This window comes from Telopea speciosissima, chromosome 1, assembly GCF_018873765.1.
Source record: "Telopea speciosissima isolate NSW1024214 ecotype Mountain lineage chromosome 1, Tspe_v1, whole genome shotgun sequence".
NCBI lineage: Eukaryota > Viridiplantae > Streptophyta > Magnoliopsida > Proteales > Proteaceae > Telopea > Telopea speciosissima.
This window is the reverse complement of record NC_057916.1, coordinates 85,804,314-85,828,824: the sequence shown is the minus strand read 5'-3', so window position 1 is coordinate 85,828,824 and position 24,511 is coordinate 85,804,314. Positions and strand designations below refer to the sequence as shown.

Below are 24,511 nucleotides of genomic sequence, written 5' to 3'. Positions count from 1 at the left end.
TTATTGATGAAAAAGGAGAGTACAACCAGTGACTTCATTCCCACAGAGGTCCTGAAGCCACCGAATAGAATTTGGCCAATCTGTCACGCACCCAAGTGACAGGGCCTTCCTGGCTAGGGCATCCGAAACAATATTCATAGCCCTAGGAACAAAAGAGAAAGAAATATATGAGAAAGAGGATTTCAAGTTAACAACATCATCTACTAAACCCTCCATCTCCCAACTAGGAGATTTACTGCCTTCGATAAATAGGATGGCATCCCTACTATTCGAAACTACCACCAAGTTGTTGTAGCCCAGATCTAGAGCCAGCAACAGAGCACTACGAATAGCCATGATCTCTCCATGAATCACCGAACTGAGCATAATGGGGATGGAGCGCGCCCTTAAGACAACACCTGTGTGGTCTCTAAAGATCACTCCTAAACCTCCCTTAGCAGTATCCTTAATGAAAGCCGCATCACAGTCCACCTTCACAACACCCACTGGAGGGGGGGGACCATTGAGAACCACTGAATCTCGAACCAGGCATAGAGCCAATAACTTCCGTTTCTGAAAGAGCATTCGGCTTTAAGGCAGCATTGAAAAACTCCTGGTAAGCCATTTCAGCAGTATGAAGAACATCCAAAGGAGTCCAGACCTTGCCATTGAACACCAGATCACTACGGGCGCACCAAAGATACCAACAGATAAAAGACGCTCTTGATAGAGACTCTGTAGCAATCTTTTTGTCTTGTTTGAACCAGATATTCCAGCTTTGAATCCAATCCTTCAAGCACGGACCATCAACAGGAGGGTGAAATTGTAGCAGGCTCCCAAACCAAACACTACGAGCAAAGGGACAATCAAACAAAATATGGTTACCCGATTCAGAATGAGCTCCACACCTAGAACAGCTCGGATCAATATTTATCTGCCGCGCTTTAAGGCCATCACCCGAAGTAATAGCTTCATTACAAATCCTCCAAAGAAGAGTTTTTATTTTTGGGAGAGTCTGCAAAGACCAAATTCGATTCCATACCTCCTCAGGAGTGTGCTCCCAAAGCCGATATCTGGAACTAGATGCTCTAGCCGAGGCCTCTTCCTCCTCCTTCTTAATAAGAAGCTTATAAGCTGACTTGACCGAGAAACGGCCATCTCTAGAAGCACTCCAATATCGCTTATCTTTTGCAGGATTAAGACTTAGAGGAATTTTAAGAATAGCAGTCACATCAGAAGCACTGAAAAAGAGAATGTAGCAGATTGACATTCCAACTTCTATTATCCTGATCAATTAGATCTGCCACCACCATGAGGCTGCACCCCTCCGGCTCCAGAGATTGAAGCCTTCCATTTGGTAAACTTGGAACCCACCTATCCTCCCAAATTCGAATCTTCTCACCATTCCCAACTCTCCAAATCAACCCTTCCAAAAGGACTTCACGACCAACAAGTAAACTCCTCCAACCCCAAGAGGGGCGATTTCCCACCCTAGCATCCAAAAAATCACACTATGGAAAGTAAATGGATTTTAGGAACTTAGCCCAATGAGAGTCCGGAGAAGACCATAAACGCCAAGCAACCTTCGCTAGGAGAGCACAATTTTGAAATTTTGAGTCTTTGAAACCCAAACCCCCTCTAGATTTAGGTTTGCACAAACGCTGCAAAGACATCCAATGAACTCTCTTCTTCTCTTCCGAATCACCCCAATAGAAATTTGTAGAAGCTTTTCTAATTGAATCATGAAAGGAAGCAGGGAGCTTGAAGTGGGAACTAGCATAATTAGCCATAGGAGCAACAGCAGATTTGATCAACACCTCTTTCCCTGCATGAGATAACAACTTACCTTTCCACCCTTGGAGCTTACTAAGAGTTCTCTCCTTAATGTCATTAAAAACATCATTCTTAGCTACACCAAAATGAGTAGGTAACCCCAAATAGAGACTAGATTTTTTAAGATTTATAGCTTGCCCCGTAGCATTACAATATAAATCCAAACAATCCTTCAACGAGTTAACTTCCTGCAAATTAACTCTTGAAAATAGCAGACAATCATCAGCGAACAGAAGATGAGTAATGGGTTCACTTCTATGTCGAACTCTCACCCCTTTGATATTACCTTCTCCCTCCGCTTTCTTAATGACAGCAGACAAAGCCTGAGAGCACAGGATAAAGATAGCAGGCGAGATAGGATCCCCCTGACGGATTCCCCTAGAAGGGGAAATAGCTCATTTGATGCAACCATTAACAAGAAGATTATAGGAAACTGAAGTAATATAAGTCATAACTAACAACCAAGAATAGGAAAATTGATTTGATGTGTTCATGTAGTAATCGAAACAAGAGGAATGAATTGCAAGGGGAAGATAAATATTATTGAAATCGATCTGTGGATAAATAGAGTTTGTAGGGAAATAAATTTTTTTTTTTTAATGAACGTAGGGAAATAATTGTTTATTATTATAAGGGAAGATAACTAATATTGAAATCAATAGATGAGAAGATAACTAATATGGAAATCACAAAATGAACCCTACTACCAAATCATTTATTTAAATGTCCAACTAATTTTATATAGTATACAAGGAGATCAATAGAAACATTGTTACATATCAATTTTTCTATTCATAACCTCATTCTTGTTGATTTATGACAACTCCCCCTACAATCAAAATTTTTTTCACTAATATTAAAATCAATGGATAATTAATTCACCTATTCATAACCTCATACTCAATGATTTTTTTTATCGGTTTCATTCATTTCGATTTTTCGTTTCTATATCGGTTTGATGCGGTCCGATTTTCATCCGATCCCATCATACCCCAGTCCAAAACCAATCCGATAAGCATCGATTCAATTCAATTCGATTCAGTTTTTCCGATTGATTTCGGTCGGTTTAACTGGTTCGGGCTAGGTTTTGACACCCCACCCATGAACCATGTGTAGTTTGGCCCGGCCCCTCTTCAAGCTATCTTGTGGGACTTTGCTCGAATGTTCAATGGGTTGGATCATGGGGACAAATTTTAAACTCATATCTCATGGGCTTTTGCTAAAATGGGCTTTGCATGATCTACAAGGCCCTAACCTACCAAACACCCTAATTGCTCCGTGTCCTGTAAAATACTTTATGGAATTTATAAAAAATCAATACAAAATTATATAAGAAAATAAAAATAAATTATTCAAAAGAGTTGGAAAATAACATCAATTGCAAATTTCAGAATGTTGTATTCTCAAAATAATTATGGTATTTAGGTCATTGCCACTCTTAGTAGTTAACACCAATGAAGGACTATATTGTAGGGTTTCAAAATCGGAATTAGATAGGCTGATTCTGATTCGACTCGGATCCCGATCTGGCTAGGCCGATCCACTTCAAAAAATAAGGGTTAGGACTTAGGATATATTTGGGTTGATTCTTACCTAATCTTTATTGATCCTTATCGATTCTGATTTAAATCCTAATTCCAGGTTTTAAAAGGTAATGTTTTGTATGTATTCTTTGAATGCATTAGTTTTTATCATCCGAGAATGCAAAATTGACCTAGAATGCGTTTTAAAAATGCATACCAAACACAACATAGTCACCCCCAATCATATTATTGTTTCTTTCTCTCCCTCAATTATTCTCAAATGTGCTTATTGGTTTTACACAACCAAAAATTCCAATTGACAAAAAAATATAAAATTTATAAAACAATAATGCTTTATGATGAAACTATACACATTGCATTCGAATTTGGTAACTTTCCAAGCAAGGACTTGATGAACTATCAAGGGATTCATATCACGGTTAAAGGTATTACCGTATCTGTATTGGTGGCCATATCGGTCACTATAACACCTATATGCAATAAGGATCCGGCTCCATTGGGGCATAAATTCCAAAAAAAAAATCATTTTTGGACAATGTTTACGACTCGTATCAATATCATATCGGTATCGGCTACCACCACATACATTGTTGCGGTGCAGATATTCAAACTTTGACTTCTTACAGTGGTTGGCCCACCCCAACACCTGCCCTTCCACAACTAGCAATTGGCAACTGGATTGACATCGACCGAGTGATTTGCATCTGATCCTTTGGACATATATCACCTACAATGTTTTTTGAGTTTTCTAAAAAATAAGGGCAAAATCATTTGATATAACTCATATTAGTCAATCCGTTTCGGAATCGACCAGACCGATACCAATCCCAATACTTTGCTTCAAATCCTTGCTATTTGTTCCCACAACTAAGAAATCAAGGGAGGGTATGAAAGAAGCTAGGTCTCTGATCAGTATTTGATGACGAGAGTACATCTCTTGGCTTGGGATGGTCAAGTGTTAGTAAAGGACTATGGTTGCCCCGCACCAACTCTTCCAGCCCATATCCCTTACTAGATACTAGTTGGTAGTTGGTACCATGGTTCATAGTATTGGTCCTGGATTGGATTGGTATTGGCTGAGGCTGATCCTGATCGGATTCCTAAAGCTCGGCAGTGCGGCAGTGCTAGGTGGAGATGACGATTCATGGTAGCTCGGACATCCAACGATTTGAGCTCATTGACTATGTTGAGCTTGGACCGTTGGATGTCCGAGCTGCCACATGTCGGCATCTTCACCTAGCACTATCGCACTGCCAAGTTTTAGGGAATTGGACAAGATAATAATCCATTGCTATCAGCCAAGTCCGATCCCGATATTTCTAGTTCCTAAAAAACTTTGAGTGGTATAGGCTTAGACGAAAAAAAGCTAGGTATAAACATTTGAAGTTAGATACTTTCACACGCTCCTGTTTCTAGCATTCCCCCACAAAAGGTAGTTCTTAAGAATTTTATAAACCAAAACGATTAATTTCAAACTTTTTCTTATCTCGTAGATTAAATACTTATATGTGGGTCCACATGTCAATTTGGCATCAAAGAAACTGATATGGCAATTAAAAGGGGGTCCACATGCTTTATTATGTCACATTTTATTACTATGCCCAAGTTATATGAAATATTAATTAGCTATTACTTTACTATAAATAATAATGAAGCATCACCTCCCACAAGCCATTTTGTTTCAGATGTTGCTCCCATGTATTATTGAACATTTTTTTGACCAATTTTTTTTTGAAAAATGGACTCAATCCTGGAGCGTTGTTTTTACGCCTAGACACATGATAGGATGAAATGACCACCTTGCCCCGACCCTATGAAAGGTGGAAGTCCCATCTCTGTTGATGCTTTCTCGTGCGTTCCCGCATTGGCTCTAGTGCTAGGGCAAGGACCACACTTCCAAACAAAAAACTATTTCCAATATTTTTATAGGAAATCCAGATGATTTATTTTTTGGTAAACAAATCCAGAGGATCTCCTCCTTGTCATAAAAAACTTTTTTGTCCATGAGGATGAATAAGACCCCCCTCCTAATTGTGGGTTTCAAAAAAAAGAAAAAAAAATCCCCACTTTTATAGTGTGTAATGTTTTTCATGTCCTTTAACATCCTAAACATGTAAATTTTGCATTTATACTCTCTCTCCTCCCCCATCATATGACACCTTATTAGTCAAAACCATTTTTTAGCTATAATTGGTGTAGGGTATGAGATTCCCTTGCATATTGTTGGCATGAAAAGCTCTCTCCCATTTTGTAAGGGCAAGGATTCCACATGGCCACACTACTTATGTGAGAGGAATCTCCTACACCACACCAAGCGCACCAATCATGGCATAAGAAACTTCTTCATCAGTTGGGGCCCACATGGTTACATAGGAGAGAGTGTCAGTGTGGGTCTACAGGGTTAAAATATAAGAGGGCGTGTAAAAGTATCACCACACGACTTCCATGAGGATTTTTTTAATTAATTCGAGAAAACTCATTTGAATGGCTTGGCCCAACTTTGGTAAGTTTACTAAAATGGTCCATCTTCAATATGCTGTGTGGAAATAATGTGGTAATTCTGACAATTAAATAGATTGTATGGCAAACAACTGCTAGCTCGGTTGATTGGTGACTTGCCAGTTGAGTGCATGCCCACAGGAGGTCAAGGGATTGACTATCTTGGATTGCAAATTGTGCTAAAAAGACACCCTTCACTCCCCTCCACCCCCTGATAGTTGCAGATTATTAGCTTGTCAATGAGCGCGTGTATGGCCATCTGTCTGAACAAGATTTTTTTTTCCACTCAGTGTTTGAAGGTAATTTTGCACGCTCCCATGTTTGGACGCAAGAACCATGCGACTAGGCAACATGATGCGTGTATGTTCATGCACAACTACAACAATTTGATCATTAATGTGCACTACGACATGGTTTTGAATTTTCAATTTCTAATTTGTTGCTTTGTATATTCTGTCTGAGCCAAAATTTACATGTGAGCAAGGGATCAACAAAATTTGAGCTCATCTGATTTACCATGTGATAGATGTTTGGGCGATCTTGGAAATACTTGAATGTGAGCCATTCATTAATAAGTGTTTTATTTCCTTTGATTAAGGAAATCTCTCTCTCTCTCTCTCTCTCTCTGAATTATTTCCAAATTGTTAGTCTGATCGGACTGTTTATTGGCAAACTTATGAGTATGATTTTTAGACTTTTTACTCTTACGGGCTTTGGAAGTAAACAGGGCAGTAGGCTTTTTATCTTTCTTCAGTTTCTCTTCCTCAGACACAACCCTAGAAATTAGGTCATTAATACTCCAAACTCCATCTTGGGAAATGTAGTTGGTTTAAATGATGCCAAATTTAGAAGGTAGAGTATTTAGGGCTTGATGGACAATTAGGGCATTTGGAAGAGGAATGTTCAAGGTCTTGAGTTTAGTTTGGTAATCAACCATCCTAATAATATGATCCCTAACACCCCGAGAACCATCCTATTCCATATTAAACAACCCTTGCAGAAGTGTCCCAATCTCAGCATTCGATGAAACTTTGTATCTCTTGGAAATTGCATCTAGCAATTCCCTGACAGTACATTGGTCAGGCATACCACTTTTTAGGTGTTCCGGTATCGACCTCTTTATGGACAGTATATTGAGTCAATTACTTTTTTGCCATGCAGCATGCACAGACTTTTCATCCTCAGTACTATCAGCAGTCAGATCCATTGGTTTATCCATAACAAGGGACGTGTACACATCTGCCACTTCCATAGCAAACATAATGTCCTCTTTCCACTTCTTAAAGTTTGACCCAGTAAAAACCTCAATAGTGACCATGTTATTGTTGACAGAAAGGTGACTGAAAATTTAAACAATGAACAGTATAATAATTAGCATAATGCACGTATAGCTTGACACCTTATAAGCTAATGAAAATTTTACACACATCATTATGAAAACACCTTTGGGCTGAATTCCCATAATACAATTATAAAAATCCCTACATACCAGTGGCCATGGGAATACAACTTAACTTTCAAAATCCACCACCTTTGGGTGTGCAGAATTCTAGGGTCAGCCTATTCACATGCATACTGTATATGTATCCCTTCAAGTACCAATACATGACCACCACCTTTGGGTGTATGACCACACATCAGAGTTGAAGGACATCCCACAACTTTATGAGACCGGTGTTTCACAAATCCAACAAGGAAGGTCGTTTTAGCGGCTGCATCCTGTCGAACCCATGAAACCCTCTCTTGGGATTTTCCAAAATTACATACATCCTTAAACAATTTGTGTTATTTTATAATTTATGACAATGAACTTAAATGTCTTAAAAGTAACACAATAATTCTGTTCATCAAGGTAGGTATTCCAACAAGTCAAAAAATTGGTTCGGTTCTCAATGAAACGAATCGATAAATTCTAGAAAAGGGCATACATCAAAAGAATACCAAAAAATATTTAAAATATGTATATCTGATCAAAACAGATAGCACCACTGTGTAGAGCACAGAAAAATAGAGCCAACGCAAAAAATGGGACCCCAAACGGAGGCTCTGTCACACCCGTATCCCGACAAGGGATAAAATACAATATCAGGGTATGATTGGGGTGACACGCGTCATCCCACCTCACCGCCAGGATCTCGATGCAGTGGCCAACTCACAGTCATAAACCAATATTACAATACAATAATATCAGAGTGCGAAAGACAAAGGTATATTACATTTCCAACGATCATAAAATAAGCGGAAGCGTTTACAGTAGTTACCTCATGTTCATACGGCTAAGTGATACGTAAATAGTTTGGATGGACATCCCGAATGACCATAGCATAACTATCCCAAAACAAATATAACAATAAATATTTATATAAGGCACGTGGCCCAAAAAAAAAACAAAAGAAGGGAATAAGTCCCAAGTATCAATACAGCCCGTAGGCACAATCATCATGGGCAACCATCGCCATGATCCTCAGTCACAGTCTCTGGCTCCACAGTAATCATCTGCATCAAAATCTAAAAAGAATGTGTACACGGGGGTTAGCTCCACCGAGCTAGTGAGAGAGAAAAGGGGATGCACAATCACACAATCACAAATAGTCCATGGTGCATGCTATTATTAATTTATTTACCACCTAACACACAATGCTAAGTCAATGGGTATATGCTACTGCAATAACTCGGGAAGACATTGTGGATCCTTCCATTCTCACCACAATGCAACCTCAATTATTACTATGGAGCCCGTGCGGTCGTAGTCATCACCACCCGAGGCGGACCCGATAACCATTACTACCCCTGGCCTGGCCTCTCTAACTCTCCACAGCAGGCAGGTGCTCGCTACCCAACACCTAAACCCCTGTTGGTAAGGGTCGTAGCATAGGGACCGAGCCATTTACCACCTAACACACAATGCTAAGTCAATGGGTATATGCTACGCAATAACTCGGGAAGACATTGTGGATCCTTCCATTCTCACCACAATGCAACCTCAATTATTACTATGGAGCCCGCGGGTCGTAGTCATCACCACCCAGGGCGACCTCGATAACCATTACTACCCCTGGCCTGGCCTCTCTAACTCTCCACAGGCAGCAGGTGCTCTGGCTACCCAACACCTAAACCCCTAAACCCCTGTTGGTAAGGGTCGTAGCATAGGGAACTGAGCCTAACCACAGATATACTACATGAATCCTATCGTGTTGAGAGGTACATCCGGGTGTGTCAACGTCCCATTCCATCTAACACCCGGGTACCAGCACAACACGGCGCATACAGACAAGAATGAGATGCAATATACAATTCCACGTAATTCGGGGTTCGTGCGATTTCCCGACCGTAACCCAACACAAATCCATATCATCCAAATCATCATCATCGAATAAGAATAAATGCAAATATGCAATCATGCTTGAATAATAATGTCACAATATAATTCATAAATGCATGAATAAGCAATAGTAAACAAGCTCAAACAGTCACCCAAACCCACTCACCAATTACTTCAAGTGGAATTTGTATAAGCGCAACGATTCCCGCTTAAAATCACCCCATTGCACATATGTTGGCACCTATGGAAGTGAATAAGAGTGTGAGAGAGTGTAGGGGAGGCCTCATAGAGAAACCCCACCATTTACATAAGTTATAAGCCTTAAAAACTGCATCGGAGGCAACGTCGGACTCAGCAGGCTTGCCTCCGACCTTCCCTGCAGGCTCAGGACACATCGGAGGCAAACATCGGACTCACGCAGTCTTGCCTCCGATGCAACCCAAGTGTGATTTCAAGGTCTTTAAAAGCCCAGGGTTGTCCCATTTGGTTCTCTAAGCCTCAAGGGACAAGGGAGGGGTGTCTTGGAGTCTATTTGGGTCTTAGAAACACCCAACATTCAAAGATTTAAGGGGGTTTAAAGGATCAAAAGCTCAAAAATCCAGATTTGGGGTTTTCTTTGGTGGTTGAAGCTTTAGAATCAAATAGATTCAGCAAGAGGTCAAAATAGAGGTCTTTATAGGATTGTAATGAAAATAGGAAAGCATCCTACAAGGGAAAACTACACATGACTCGAGCTAACCCTTTGGGTTTCAAAAAGAAATCCCCATCTTGGGGCTGCAACCAACGAACCACCCAAGCTCAAACGAGCAAGGGGGAAGAGAGAAAAATGGGGGAAAAGGGCACTTGGCTTACCTGGTTTGAGGTACACACGATGTACCCTCTTTAAAGCTTCAAACCCAGCAGCCGTTTCCTTCTTCTTCTTCCCTTCCTTCTCCTTCTTCTCCTCCTTGCCGCCTCCTCTCTTCAAAGCTCTCCTCTCCTTTCACGATTAGGTTAGGAAAGAGAAAGAAAAAGAAAGACTAAGGAATAGTCTTACCCCTCTCTCTCATATAGAAAATCACTTTTAATGGCCTGTTTGGATAAGGCCTCATAAGTGTAGGCTAGGGTCTGTTTGGATAGGGTCAAACAACCATCCACCCTTACACAAGCTCTAAAAATCCTAACTTGGGCCCCAAGGCCCACATAAGGTCAAGTTAATAAAAAGGGGTAAGGGTAGGGTCAAACATGGCAGGACACCAATAGTACCTTAGCCACAGGGTCTCACCCACAAGGGTCCTTGTCAGCAGCATTGGATGCAGGGTCGGAGGCAACCAGTAACCTTGCCTCCGATGCGAGTAGGAAGGTGGTTCCCACCATAAGAGGTCAGGGCCTTTGGACCACACTTCGAGGGCTTTGAGAGGGCAGTAAGCACACAATAAAATTTGGTCAACTACTTACCCCTGACACGTCAAGGGGCAACCTCCATGGTCCCGACTAGTTTCCACAGGCAACCTCGTACTATGGTCAATATAGATGGGTTTGACCACCAGTGAGAATAACTCACCGGCATAAGTGGCAGTGATAACTACACGTCACGGGGAAGAATTAATAATTAATTATACTCCCGGGGTGCGGGTATAACAGTCTCGTAGCCCCCAGAAAGCCCAGTCAAAGTTTTAGGCCAAAAGCGATTGACTGTACTGGTTTGACCGGTCCGTATGGTCAAACTGGTTCAGCCAAACCACAAGCAATTCTGGGTTAGACCCGGTTCAATCCAATTGCGACCAGGTCAAACTTTTGGGTCAATGGATCGGGTCAGAGGGTCAGGAAATGGGTCGACTCGACCCGACGGCTCACATTAGCAAGGCTACTAATTTTGTAAGGGGCGCATGTTAGCAAAACCCCAAAATTCCTTTTTTTTTTAAGCAACCGGAAAGTGAGATCCACTCGTCGCTGGGTCGGCGCGTGAGAGCCCGTCCGACGGCCGCTGACGGTGATCCACCCATGCAGACGCTCAACTCTCTGAGCTCTACATGCCTGTGTGATCAGATTCACCTTTCGACAGAGAAAAATTCTGGCAGTGGGCCAGTGTCCGTACGGATTTTTCAAAAATTTGGAAAAACCCTACAAACTTTTATTCAAACCGAAAAAATTTCAATTCCCTTATTATGTTATAGGTTCAATAACGGATCTATGGAGGCTCTAATACCACATGTTAGAATAAATCGATCCGAATAGGGACAAAATCCCAAAAGCCAGGAACTCCATAGGGCATTTAAGAACACAAACAAATAAATAATAGAAAGCTGGGATAGAACCACCAACCTTGTTTCGCATCCATGACGATGATCGTAGCGGAAATAAAGACCAAAGTACAAGGTGCTTCCCCTCTATTCCCAAAGTAACTGGCCTGATGAGAATACCGAATGCACAGGGACGATGAACACTGAATATCTCCCTCTCTGACTATAATGCACTCCTCAATAGCAATTGAGAATTAGAAGTTGTAATAATGAGTAGAGGGGGGACCTCGCTCTCCTTATATAGTAATTCCTATAGGGTCTGACTCATCATAGTCCCAATAGGAATCTATCTGCCCACACTAAAGCCAGTCCACATAGGATTCATAATGTAACTCAATGACCCCCTTAATTAGACCAATACCATAATTAGCCTGAGTTTTACTTTATTTAATATTAGCCCATATTAGGGAATATAGTATTATATTCCAAATATAATTCTAACATGCTCGAGTGCCTCTAGCCGTGGAGGGAATGACACGCTGGAGAGTATCCAGGTCCCTCTCTCCTCTCTCAATGCTAACCAAGGGGGAGAGAATCAGTCCATATAACAAGACCCCTCTTGGGTGAAATCAAACTTAGCTACCAAACGAACAAAATAACAAACTCTTGGGACACCCAAAAGTCCCCAAGGGACAAGGACAAAAGATTTCCATATCTATTAAATGTCCTAATCTATTTTCCTAATATCATTTGAAAGAATGCCATCCACCACTGACCAATGCATGGGATGTGGGTATCACGTTATGGTAATAATCTCTGCGATAACTCAAAGACTTGAAGTTGATTTGTGTTGGTCTCTCTTGAATTGAGAGGACCGAAAAATAGAATTTATGTTAGTGTTTGAGATAGAGTCATTTACAGTCTACGAGACTAAAGGAGATAGAGTTGTTTACAATCGAGGTCACTAGAGGAGATTACATTAGAAAAGATAATATAGATGAACTATCCTCACGTAAACTGAAGATAAAGGTTGGGAGGATCCAGCCCAGCAAAAACAAGGGTGCTTGGGTCATTTCAGCGGTGCCCCCTATGAAATGACCAAAACCCCCCTGTTTTGCTGGGTTGGATCCTCCAACTCCCACCATGGCAGGAGGAGAGCCCAATACTACAACCAGTTTCATGTGGAGGAAGAATCTAGCTCATGGTTGTGGATAGTACTATTTTAATTAGGGGAGAGGGTTCACCACGGTTTTAGGAATCCGTATTGAATTGATCGTTGCAGCTGATACCGATACCTGATGGATATGGATCGGCCAATATTGTATGGATGCATTTTTTTTTTAATGAAAAATGTTGTTTTGATATGAAATTGGTACTGGTACAGCTGATACATGTCGATATTGATATCGACAATGACTGATTCTATCATCGATATCGTGAACCAAATCCATGTGATTCTCTAAATAAGTGGTATGGAGGAGAGCACCAATGAAGTATTACCATTATTGGGTAGATGGATTTCCTTTGTTAGACCATATATCAAGTTTCCAACTAATTATAATCTGTTGAACTTTTCTCCTTGTATCTCTGTTGTGGCTAAAATGTTCATTTTGATAGGAAATATGTGTTGTTGGTGAAGCCTAATTTGGTCTAGAAAGTGCGATTGAGACCTTCGGAGGACCTCGGAATGTCAAAAAATGTCGGGGCTCCACGCCTTGTGTTGGGCTCGTCAAGATCTTCGAAATGAGTACTTTTGAGCCATGTAGTGTTATGTTTTGGTCTGGCTCAGGTTTTTTGGCAATTTTTTGGGCTAGGGGCATTTGTGTACTTTCTGGGGTTAAGGTTTCCCTATATAATGTTCTTATCTCTTTGAGATAGGGTTATGAGGGTTTGTAACATTTTTGGAGAAAATAGTGAAACCTGTTCTACTGCTCGGCCGTGGATGTAACTTCCATCTTGGAGGTGAACCACGTAAATCTCTGTGTTTGTGCGTTGTGTGTGCTCTCTCTATTTTCGTTTTTCTTCTACAAATCGCCATTCTTGGCATTGTTTTCTTAACAATATGTAGAAACAAAAATGAAAATATTATAAAGAAGGAAAGATATAAGACAAAAGAGAATGGAAATATGGAAACAAAGGAAATGAGACATTGCAATGATTTGGCCAAATAAAGAATCAATTTGAAATCCTCTTCAAGAGCCTTCTCAATGAGCTCCTTGTTTCCCTTTGTTCATAATTCAGCAAAGAGCTCAATATCCCAGTAACCCTCACAATACCATCTCCTTCCCTCAAAACACAATTTTGTTCCTTTATATCGCTCTACATAACTCACCTCAGCCAAAAAAGTATTTCTGGGAGAATTTATGGCAATACAAGAGTAAATAGGTATTATCATGGCAAATACCCTTTGTATCTTTTGGGCTCTTTAAGTTGGAAGGTGAGGTAGCCAGTCTCCCACGGGGATGCTATTGTGTTCTCAAGGCCGTGTTTGGGGGAGCTAACATAAAAAAAGAAAAAATTTATCTTAGAAAAATGCAGTCTATTTGGTTGCTTTGCAAAGCAAGCATCTCTTCTCAATCGAAAGCCACGAATCTCGAAAAAATTGTACAATGCAAGCAATTTTAGAAAGAGCTATTTTTTTGTTGGAAAGTAGTTTTCTAGCCGGGAATGTGACATGTATCTATCTCTCTCCCCCTCAACACTCGGGGATAGAGTCACAGAGGTGTCTTTTCAAATGGGGAGGAGAGAGAACTTTCTCCCCTTTGTTTTAATTTTTTTTTGGGGTAAAGTCTTAGAAAGTGCTACTGGCCATCCAAAAACTTTGACCTACCACACCCCCCCCCCAAAAAAAAAAGAAGGAGAGAATTGAATGGTTTGAGTTTGACCATTTTATACTAGAAATTGATGGAAAAAAAATCCTCTGTAGTGCCCTAATCTAGTGGTGCATTACAGTGCGAGTCTGAGAGCTCGATACGTGGAAGTTGCGACATCCAACGATGCCAAGCTCGAGAAAAAAGGAAAAAAATAAAAACTACCTTGAATCAAGCTCACACTGTTGGATGAAGCTTCTTCCACGTGTCGAACTCTTAGGACCGCATTGCAGTGCATTGCCAGATGCCCGCACTGCAGAGGATTTTAATCCCAATTTGGCACGTCCATATATTTCAATGCAAATGCACTCTAAACCGATAGAGGGCCAAAACTACATCTAATTGGTCAATTTTCACGGTTTTAGTGCAAATTTTATGGATTGTTTGGGTTTTGGTAAATCTTCAGTCTTATCTAATTTTAATTTTTGGGTTTTGGAGTCTGGACCCAACTTGTGCCCAGGCCTTTTATCCTAACTAAGGCTCAGGCCAGTCCCACATGAGCCTTAGTTAGGATAAAAGGCCTGGGCCTGAGCTCGATTCTGGTCCTAAACATTAGGACCAAGTCTGGGCGGGGCCTGAGCTTATACCCAACATATGTATTGCCATCCTCTATAGGATGCAGATCGTCTACGGCGCAGCTGCCCATCTTGCTTGTGCTACACAAACACACGGCTTTGCGCAAAGATCATCTTACCCCCACTTGGGCAAGGCACTCAGGCAGGGGTATGGCGGTCTTTGTGTGTGGCCCTGTGTCTGCGCAACACAGGCAGGATGGTCAGCTGCACCGTAGATGATCCAAATTCTCTTCTATACGTGAAGGAGAACGTACAATTGTCCAATTGTGGAGGCTTGATGCGATCGTGGATTTAGGTATCAGTATCGTATTGGCCGTATCAACTGATACATATTGATTTCGTCGATACCCAACAACTGATACATATTGGTCTTGACGGTTGGTTTTGGAGGAGAAACCATACATTTTTGGGATCTCTGTGCTCCCTTGACAATGTTTGGACCGACGTTCTGTTAAATATATGATCGGTGCTCCTTTAGGTTCTTTAAATTCTGTAGGTACGCCACCAAGATCAATGTGATCAATTATGTGTCTCCTATAAGTTGGTTAGCTGTCTCTCATTTTGTTCTAAAGATTCCTCTTCTTCATGTAATGGTTCATTTATGAAATACGAGAAATACCCGATTTGAAGAAGGAATTGATCATAATGTTGAACATGTTCTTTCTATGACCTTTATTAAGTGAGACACAAATGATTCGATAATGATATGAATCGAATAAAAAGTGAGTGGTTTTTGAATTTACACCGCAAATATTACTGGCCTGATACGGGCGGATACGCACTGATATCAATACCTAAAACCCTGTATATGATAGTGAAATCAAAGGAGATTCGCTCTTTCCACGCCCTGGTGTTAGTGAAATTGTGAAACTTTATAGATTGTTGATAGATACATTCTCCATTTAATAACCGTATAGAAAGTCATTGGTGTGGATATGGAGGTTGAGCGAAGCTCATGACTTCTTTTTTTTTTTTGGTTGAAAGCTCATGACTTCGATATTCTAAAAATTGAATCCTGTTCTAAGTTCTAACTTATACGTTAAGATAAGCCCAGTCCCTCTTTGTTCTTCAAACTTTGAATTCTAAAGAGTGTCTTCAAAGGAACTTGTAGCGGCCATTAATTGACCAGTGTCTATCTAATCTAATTAATTTCTTCGTGTTTCTGATACATGACCATGATGCGATGATGCTTTCAGACCAAGCAAGGCAAGATCATGCAAAGTAACCGAAGCGCACTAGCTGAACAGAGGGAGGACTAAGGAGGAGCAGCGGTTGGGATGGTACAGTAAGGTCCCCCCCTCCCACTTCCACCATCGCCTACTTCACCTAACTTTGCACTACTAACCAAATCTTTCTCACCGGTATCCAAGGAAGTAGGAAAAGCATAAATACCCGGACCCATGGACCCATCCATTGCCTGATACCTTTACACTCGTTAATGGTGGTTGGTATTCCAGTTATTAGTGTCTCTCCTCAAGTCGAAAGATGGATAAGAGGATAACTATAAAAGAACAAACAAACAAACAAACAAACAAACAAACAAAATAAAGTGTTTCTTGTGATGTTGTGTCGTCTTCGCCCGTCCGCCGTGTCACGAGCAGGAGATTCCAACTCTGTCTTCTCTCTCTCCAGATTCACTTTCTCTCACAATAATGGAAAGTTGTAGAGGATAGTCAGGATACCATGTGTGCGTCACACACATGACAGATCGAAAGAGCAAACATATCCCTATCATCCACGCCATATCTTGCTCTTGGTTTGGTTGATCCAATATTACCAATAGCAAACACTCTTATTTCTTTCTTCTTCTGTTAACCTTCTTCACCAAATTCACTACTCTAATAAAACCCTAACCTCAAATCTCACTTCTCATTTTTTTTTTTTTATGTCTTTTATGCTTTTCTGTCTTTGCTTGTTGCCCCTGTAATAATGACTCAACTCTTCAGATCCAAGTCTTGTAAACTTGGAGGAGGTATGATGGTTTTGAACTACTCTCCCCCGAGTCCCTCTCTATATCTCACAAATGATGAAGACGAAGAAGAGGAAGAGGAAGAGGAAGAGGAAGAAGAAGAAGAAGAAGAAGAGGAGTTCGAAGATGACGAAGACGAAGATGAGTATTTTATGAATCCCATATCCACTCCACTGATCGTTACAGCGGGAGGGAGAGAGCGGAGTACTAGTAGGAAAGATCAGGATCACCAGTACCCTATTTTGGCGATTCTGGTGGCGGCGCTGAGGAAGTCGCTGGTCACCTGTACTGTGGACAGACAGGATATTAGTTCCATGGATATCGGCTGGCCGACTGATTTCCGCCATGTCTCCCACGTTACTTTCGATCGCTTCAACGGTTTTCTTGGTTTGCCTGTTGAGTTCGAGCCCGAGGTTCCCAGGAGGGTCCCCAGTGCCAGGTTAGCATTTCTCCTTCTCTTTCTCTTTCACACACTCTGCCGCGTCTTTCTGATTGTGGAAAACTCAGTTTATTTGCTTATGATTTCATCACGAATCCTTTGATTCTTGTCATTGGGTGTGTCCTTCGATTTAATCTATGTTCTTTCAAACACTCCCGAAAGTTGTAAACTATATGGGGAATAATGAATCTTATCTTCTAAAGCCTCAAATGAGAAACCTTATCTTTTCTATGCCTAGAATTTAGCTTGATTGTTCTCAATGTTGCTTCGTTTTCCCCTTGAGTGTTGCGATTTACATTTTTCGATTGTGGTGCAGTTCGATTTAAATTGAAGCTCAGACTGCTTTGGGTTGATACTTGAGAGATCCTTGGGAATTTCTTTTGGCAGATGATAATTGTTTATAGATCTTTATTTTCGCTTCAATAGGGTTGAGCTAGCTATCTCTAAGTGTGAAGATATGGATGGATTTTTGTTTGAAGCATTATGGTTTTGGGATTTCACAATGTGAAACGCTTCCAGGCTTTTTTGTCTCCCCCCTGAGCCCCTTGGATCCTGTTTGATAGTTTCCTCGCTTCTAGTTTTCAGAGAATTGGACCTACCATTTCAACAGGGCCACCTTAAAATATTGCCTGGCCAAAACTACGCTCTACTTGACCCAAAATTTTGCCTCTTCAACATGGTTTAATTTCATTGTTCCCTTGTTGAATTCAAGCACAGGATTGCTGATGGTTGACCTTGAGTACCTACATTATTATTTGTATTTTTGAGGATATTAAGAACGAGAAAGAAGATAGTGTGTCAAGGGGAAAGGGTTAGGTGATGCAATTGCCAACCCCTACGTTTTTCCAGTGACTAATGAGAGTTAATGGTGAGAAATCCTATTATTAGCAAGAAGGGGTAAAAGAAATGACAAATGTTTGTTTCTGTGTAATCTTTTCATATATCATCTGTTTCTTGTGAATGGTTACTATGGTCTATTAGAAATAGGCTATATTTATAATATGATTAAGATGTACGTTAGACACTCTTTGAGCTAAGGCTATACCTATGGGGGGAAAAACTACTCTCACAACCCCGTTTAGGATTGGCTTCCCGAATGACCCAGTCTCGTTGTGCCATGTGGAATGATGATGTGTCAACTTTAACTGTTGGGTAGATGATACATGGACTAGATTAGCCACATGTCAAATTTCAGAGTCTAATTCAATCAAATTTCCTTCAATGTATTGGCATGCATTCCCATGTATGTCCATGGATGCCAATGGTACTCCAACCTCTACTGTGTACTGTCCCATAGTCATGGATTTTTTTAAGTTTTTATTTTGTCACTTGGCAAACTCCATTTGGGCTGAAACTTGATATTGTGAGCTAGGGACATTGAGGTCTACCTGTCTACAAAATTTGGGCTCCATCTGATCTACCATATATATATATAAAACTTGCAGCTTTTGACCTAGTTGTAGATTTGATCAGAAATAGCCTAGAAACCTACGACTACCAACTTATCATGAATAAAGTGGAAAATCAAATTACAAATGGTTTCTGTTATTATTGGAAGTGCACTGGACTCAGCAACTAGAATTTGATTATTCAGAACAGAACTGAAATCTCCAACTCTCCAAACAAAATAGTTTGCTGCTGTCTAAACTCTATATCTGCATAGGAATCTAACAACGACTGCACTGGGTACTAGAGGTTGCTAATCCACAAATTCTCAAAATTTTTATAAAATTGTTAGACTTGCTTTTGGATGAAAAGCAACCATTCCTAAGTTACATGGTTCGGGTATGGTAATGTGTCTAAGTTTCCAAGTTTCTAGGGGTCAGATCTGTCTGGCTGTTAAATCTTTATGATACAAACGCTCGGCTAATAAGTATTTGTCCAGTGGGTATGGGTATGTGGAGACATCATATAAAAATGTACAAATTGAAAACGTATGGTGACAACAATATACAATTATGACTTGCATATTGCAACTGTAGTGGAATTAAGAACTTCAAATGTAACAATGTACTCTTAATTTATAATATGTAAAGTTAAGAGGACCTCGGATCTGTAACACTGCGATCTCAGTGTTATATGCAGCAACTAATGGCCATTACTCTGTCTGAAAAAATTAATTAAAAATAAGGTTTCTGACTTTGAGGATGCAATTAATATCCCATATCCACGTTGTGTCGCTACTACAAAGGGTACACTTGGTAAGGTCCAGGCTCTCAGTGACTATTTGACCTAGTTGAGAGTCTGTGACTCGTAAGTCATAACACCTGCATTAAGGACTAGTTGGGAAATGGGTAAGAGGCAATCACTTGAGTAAATGGTTTCTTTAAAATATAATGGGAAAGAAAAGTCTTTAATCTGGTAATATTTCATAATGGTGTTTATGCTTATGAAGTATTAAAGGTGAATGGTTTTATCCTAATGAAAAAAGTACTATATGTGTAAATACAATGGTTTGTTTTGGCACTTTGGTTGGTAGCTGCTTCTTCCCCCAATAACGAAGAGGGGGTGGAGGTGGAAGATCTGAGTTGGTGCACATTCAAGTCTGGAATGTTTTCTTCGATTATCTAATATTTCTTAAACACTTTGGGATGTATTCTTCGTGGTTGTGCTTGGGCCAAATGATAAAAGTCTAGCATATTTTAGTTTTAGTAATCTCTTCTTTAGGAATCTTATAAGATATCAAATTTTATCACGTAGGTGCTGCTTTGGCTTGTAATTTTATGCCTTGCTTTGTAGAAAAGGTTAACTATCCAAGCCATTACTGGAACATTTATAATAAATTGATCTTGAAGGTGTCTGTCAATGCTTCAAGAATTGAGATTACAGTAGGAGTGAAGTTGAAGAGGTTGTTAATATGTTCTGAACAGCTTGGTCATTTTATGGTTTGTGTATCAGTTCCTTACTTTTGCTCTTAGTTTGCAGCAGGAAAATTGTCTTCTTACCAACTTTCTCTGTTTTGTTCATGCTGGTAGAGACTTTGATCAATGATTTGAATTTGTTTGCCAAGATGGGTAGATATTCAACTTAGTTTAAAGAGCAAGACCTTTGTTTTAATCTGCAGGACATGGTCAATAATGTGCTGTGGGTGGTGTTACATTGGTTAATCTTGCTTGTGGAATGGTAAATTTTGGGAGGCCAAGTGGAAACTTGAAATAAACTACTTGATTATGGAATTATGGATTTCAGCGTAAATTGGCTAGAAGTCATTACATGGTGCAAAACTTGGCGATCTTGCCTTAGATTAATATATTTTTGGTTTTGCTCTTCATTTTATCTTTTCCTGGTGCCTTTGGAATAGAATGGATTGTAGCACCCATATTCCAGCTTCTCTGCTCAAACTCTTCTTTCTTTTTCATCTCGTCCAGTGCAAGCGTATTTGGAGTTTCTGCAGAGTCTATGCAATGCTCCTTTGATCACAGGGGAAACAGCATACCAACGATTCTTCTCATGATGCAAAGGCGCATGTATTTGGAAGGAGGCCTTCAAGTATGTTTTTATTTTTGTACTGAACTACTAAATAATAACGTAACTGTTATGCTCATTATGGTGTTTTATTCATACCTGTTGTGCTTGAAGGCAGAAGGAATATTCCGTATCAATGCGGAGAATAGCCAAGAGGAGTTTGTTCGTGACCAGCTAAACCAGGGTGTTGTAGCCCACGGAATCGATGTGCATTGTTTGGCAGGTTTGATAAAGGTAGTCATCAGGAAATTTCAAAACATTCTCTGGGATATACTATTTTGCATACAATACGATTGTAGGAATCTGTGTTCAGCCTGGCTGGAGATTGTGACTGCAATCACTGCACAAATGTATTAGTCAACCCACTTAATCATGAATTTAATAAATGGTATCATGGTTCAGTCCGGTCCCGGGCAATGCTGATCCTAATTGTTCTGGATCAGACGACAATCCAGCTTGACATTATAGTCCATGTTGCAGTTGTATGCACTTGGTATCAGAATCTCATAGGGGTATAAAGAATTGGCTTTTGGTGAACCCCATGCACAGGTTCTGCATGGACTGGCATTGCATAATGTTGGAGACAATTACTATTTCCATACGACTAGGCATTAAATTTGTGGTAAACAATGTCTATTATGGCTGGGACATGAATAAACTTAACACTTAACAGTGTTATCTTGCTACCTGTTAACTTTCTATGGAAGAAGATAGAACTCATGTAAGTTTTATTTCACAGTTTAAGGAAAATGAGGAAGGGAAATAAAAAAGAGAAAAGGAAACCCAGAGGTGCACATCAAAATCCAGCACATCGATGTTTTTAATAATGGACCAGTGACCAATCTTTTGGTCCTGCTGTTGATAGGTGATCCAATGATCTGGTGCAAATTTTGCCAAATAGCAAAACAAGAAACTAAAGAAACTCCAGTAGTCATATATATGAATCATAGTTATAAAACAAATGGGCAATTGGTCTAGGTGGTCGGTTTGTTGCTTCTATTATTAGAATTCATGAATTCAAGTCTTGCAAAGCCTTTTAACTAGTTATTTATTTTCTCATTATATGCGAGCTTAATTCTTGAGTGCATGTGCATCTATTCAGTGAATATGAGGTTCCTAGTGGTCTACTTCTCTTCCTTTGTGGTGAAAGTTAAACTATTGTTTTAATTGATTATTATGAATCTTTTGATGCTCAATAGGCATGGTTTAGAGAACTTCCTACAGGGGTACTTGACTCTCTTACCCCAGATCAGGTAATGCACTGCAACACAGAAGAAGATTGCACTCGACTTGTAAGATTACTGCCACCGACAGAAGCTGCATTGCTCGACTGGGCCATCAATCTGATGACAGACGTTGTGCAGTATGAACATCAGAACAAGATGAATGCTCGCAACATTGCTATGGTTTTTGCACCCAATATGACTCAGGTTATTACTTATTCACAAAAAAAAAGAAAAAGACTCAAGTTATTGATTTTTTAAATATTTGTTTGCTGGTCATGATTCATGAACATGTAATTAATTTCAGAAATTTCCCTTTGAGATGCCGTTGGTAGTTACTGTAACAGACCAAAAAGGCAATGGTTGGATCTTGGAACTTGGGACCCATGGTTTGATGGTCCCATCTAGTGATGTATGCTATTCAGAAAATATAGTCGTATGGTCTTGCAGGCTTGATACTCTAAACTACTGTATTCTTTTAAAGGTTGATGAATATTAGATGAACTTAACCATCAATAGAGTGGATTTTTGACATTGGATCCCCTAGAGGGAAGACCTATTGTGTGAAGGGCTTTCCAATCTGCTGTGTCCAATGTAGTGATGTCCAGGATAGGAGTTCATGTGCATGAATTTCTCTCTCTCTTCCCCCCCCCCCCTTCTCTCTTACCATTCAGGTAAATATGGTTTTTTTTTTCACCTGACAAATAACAAAATATTTTTCTCTTTTGGCAGATGGCAGATCCCTTAACTGCACTGATCCATGCAGTTCAAGTGATGAACTTTCTCAAGACTCTGATCCTGAAAAACCTTCGTGAGAGAGAAGAATCAGCTGCTGAGGCTAGATTATCATCGTCTTCATGCTCTCCAGACGAGAAGGATGAATCCCCGTCACCAGTGCTAAACATTGAAACTGATGGCAGATCCTTCAATGCAACAACTGGTGTTTATGTTGGTGATGGAACCGTTGTCTCACCTAACATTCTAGGCAGCCCCAGCAGTGGAGAATCTGGAAGTGATACCGAGACAAGGTTTTGGAGCTTTTCGAAGAGCAAGGCTGATGTGGAACCTGAATTTACTCCCTGGAATGACACACATGTGAAGTGTGACGTTGGGGCTCTAGGGAATGACTGTGGAGGTGGTTACAGTAGTGGGGAAGTTGAAGGGTTCTTGGATAGGTTGAGCTTGAGAAAAGGAGTGAAGAAGCTCTGCAGGCACCCAGTCTTTCAATTGAGTAAGCCGGTCAAAAAGCCTGAAAATCTTGGCATTGTAAATAGTAGGGGACGGGGTGGAGAGGCTTGGGCATAAGATAGTTGCTCGAGTCAGGTCATGTAACTGTGTGTGCGTGTGTTGAATTGAGGCCTTAATGTTTGTGGAATATTAGTGTCTAATTTTTTTATTTAGAATTGAGAAATTTATGTTGCCCTCTAAAAAAGGATTTAGATTGTGTTTGGTTTCAAAATAGATTCTGGGCTCTAAAACACATTGTGAAGCTAGAAAAATCAGAAAATGGAATAGAATCAGGTTCTAGAATGCGTTCTAGACTCATAATCTATTATGTCAAAATCAAACACAGCCTTAAGTTGTTGAATTGCTGAGTTACTAACATACGCTGAAGCCAAGGAATTTTTTTTTTTTGGGGGGGGGGGGAGGGAGGGGGAGGGTGTTAAATGAATTTAATGAAAGGATTGGAATGGTCTCAGCACTCAGAAATTTTTTTTGTTGCACTGAACCAAACCTATATGATGTACATGAGCCCCTGGAAATAAATGGTGAGGCAATAGATTTCAATTTCCATAGCTGAGGCATCCCCTTTCGTGCTTGGAACTTGCAATCTTGCATTTTGTATATTGGGCTGTTCTTTGAACGGACTTGGGAAAGTAGGGCTGTAGTCCACCATATGATCCATCTTTAACTTGAAATGATTTGCTTGTAGGCAACATTTGATCCCACCTACTACCCAAAAAAAAATTAAAAAAATTTAAACCATCTACGGAATGGGTCGAATTGTATTGACTATTGTATTGAGATCATGCATGTCTCACCAGAGTTCACCCATCGATACCGTGAAGTAAATCCATGCCCGAGGGGCATGAAGAAATATGGTTGACTCCGAAGTCCGAAGCAAAAGCGAGGCCGAAATTTTAGAAACCCGCTTAACATGGGTCAAGAATCCCATCCCCACCATGGATCCTGCATTTGTATAAATGGCGGGAACCTCTCCCTTTTCGACCCAAAATCCCAGATGACCCCAATTCTAGTTGCTCTCTCTCTCACACGCATTCAGTAAGCAACGCCTACGTAAAGCTCCGTTTCCCGTTCCCTTCTCTTTCTTCTTATCGTCAGCGTTTTACACTTTTTTTAACTCCCTATTCTCTCGAAGCCTTATAATCGTAAATTTCTCCCCCAACCTCCGAAACACAAAAGCACCTCTGAAATCCTATTGAAAAAAGTATCTTCGAGAGAATTTCATTTCGCTCAAATCGTTTCTTTCGATTCGCTTGGATCCATTGCAATCGTTCTTCGAGTGAGAACGTTGTGCTTCTAGGGTTTTTTCTTTTTTTTTTTGTTCTG

The 24,511-nt window shown here is 40.3% G+C and overlaps 2 protein-coding genes and 1 long non-coding RNA gene across 4 annotated transcripts; 1 reads left to right on the top strand and 2 right to left on the bottom strand.

Annotated features, from left to right (window-relative positions):
• On the bottom strand, nt 1-7,173 carry LOC122656002. The gene is made up of 4 exons (XM_043850420.1): nt 7,028-7,173; nt 1,546-2,190; nt 1,022-1,220; nt 1-552 (listed from the first exon to the last, which is right to left on the bottom strand). Exons 1-4 carry the CDS (start codon nt 7,171-7,173, stop codon nt 1-3), a joined length of 1,542 nt encoding a protein of 513 aa, XP_043706355.1.
• Nucleotides 7,174-16,713: 9,540 nt separating this feature from the next.
• Nucleotides 16,714-23,319, top strand: LOC122640767 (rho GTPase-activating protein 3). 2 transcript variants are annotated; one of them, XM_043834026.1, is made up of 6 exons: nt 16,715-16,899; nt 16,930-17,252; nt 20,621-20,741; nt 20,832-20,951; nt 21,917-22,147; nt 22,673-23,319. In XM_043834026.1, the coding sequence occupies exons 1-6, from the start codon at nt 16,774-16,776 to the stop codon at nt 23,243-23,245; spliced, it is 1,494 nt and encodes a 497-aa protein (XP_043689961.1). In that variant the 5' UTR covers nt 16,715-16,773; the 3' UTR covers nt 23,246-23,319. The 2 variants fall into 2 exon arrangements, with proteins under 2 accessions (XP_043689953.1, XP_043689961.1); XM_043834018.1 differs by having other exon boundaries at nt 16,714-17,252.
• On the bottom strand, nt 17,781-18,064 carry LOC122640783. The gene is made up of 2 exons (XR_006329750.1): nt 17,908-18,064; nt 17,781-17,847 (listed from the first exon to the last, which is right to left on the bottom strand). It is a non-coding gene; the product is annotated as an uncharacterized LOC122640783 (long non-coding RNA).
• Nucleotides 23,320-24,511: the final 1,192 nt, after the last annotated feature.

What these genes read in the sequence shown, in the direction of transcription:
- LOC122656002 (XM_043850420.1), bottom strand. Translation starts at nt 7,173, where the DNA reads ATGGTCACTATTGAGGTTTTTACTGGGTCAAACTTTAAGAAGTGGAAA. An exon ending in GATAGTACTGAGGATGAAAA is followed by an intron (nt 2,191 to 7,027) that starts GTCTGTGCATGC and finishes TTCCCCTTCTAG; the next exon opens with GGGAATCCGTCAGGGGGATC. An exon ending in GGGAGCACACTCCTGAGGAG is followed by an intron (nt 553 to 1,021) that starts GTATGGAATCGA and finishes ATGCTCTTTCAG; the next exon opens with AAACGGAAGTTATTGGCTCT.
- LOC122640767 (XM_043834018.1), top strand. Translation starts at nt 16,774, where the DNA reads ATGACTCAACTCTTCAGATCCAAGTCTTGTAAACTTGGAGGAGGTATG. An exon ending in AGGAGGGTCCCCAGTGCCAG is followed by an intron (nt 17,253 to 20,620) that starts GTTAGCATTTCT and finishes CATCTCGTCCAG; the next exon opens with TGCAAGCGTATTTGGAGTTT. An exon ending in GTTTGGCAGGTTTGATAAAG is followed by an intron (nt 20,952 to 21,916) that starts GTAGTCATCAGG and finishes GATGCTCAATAG; the next exon opens with GCATGGTTTAGAGAACTTCC.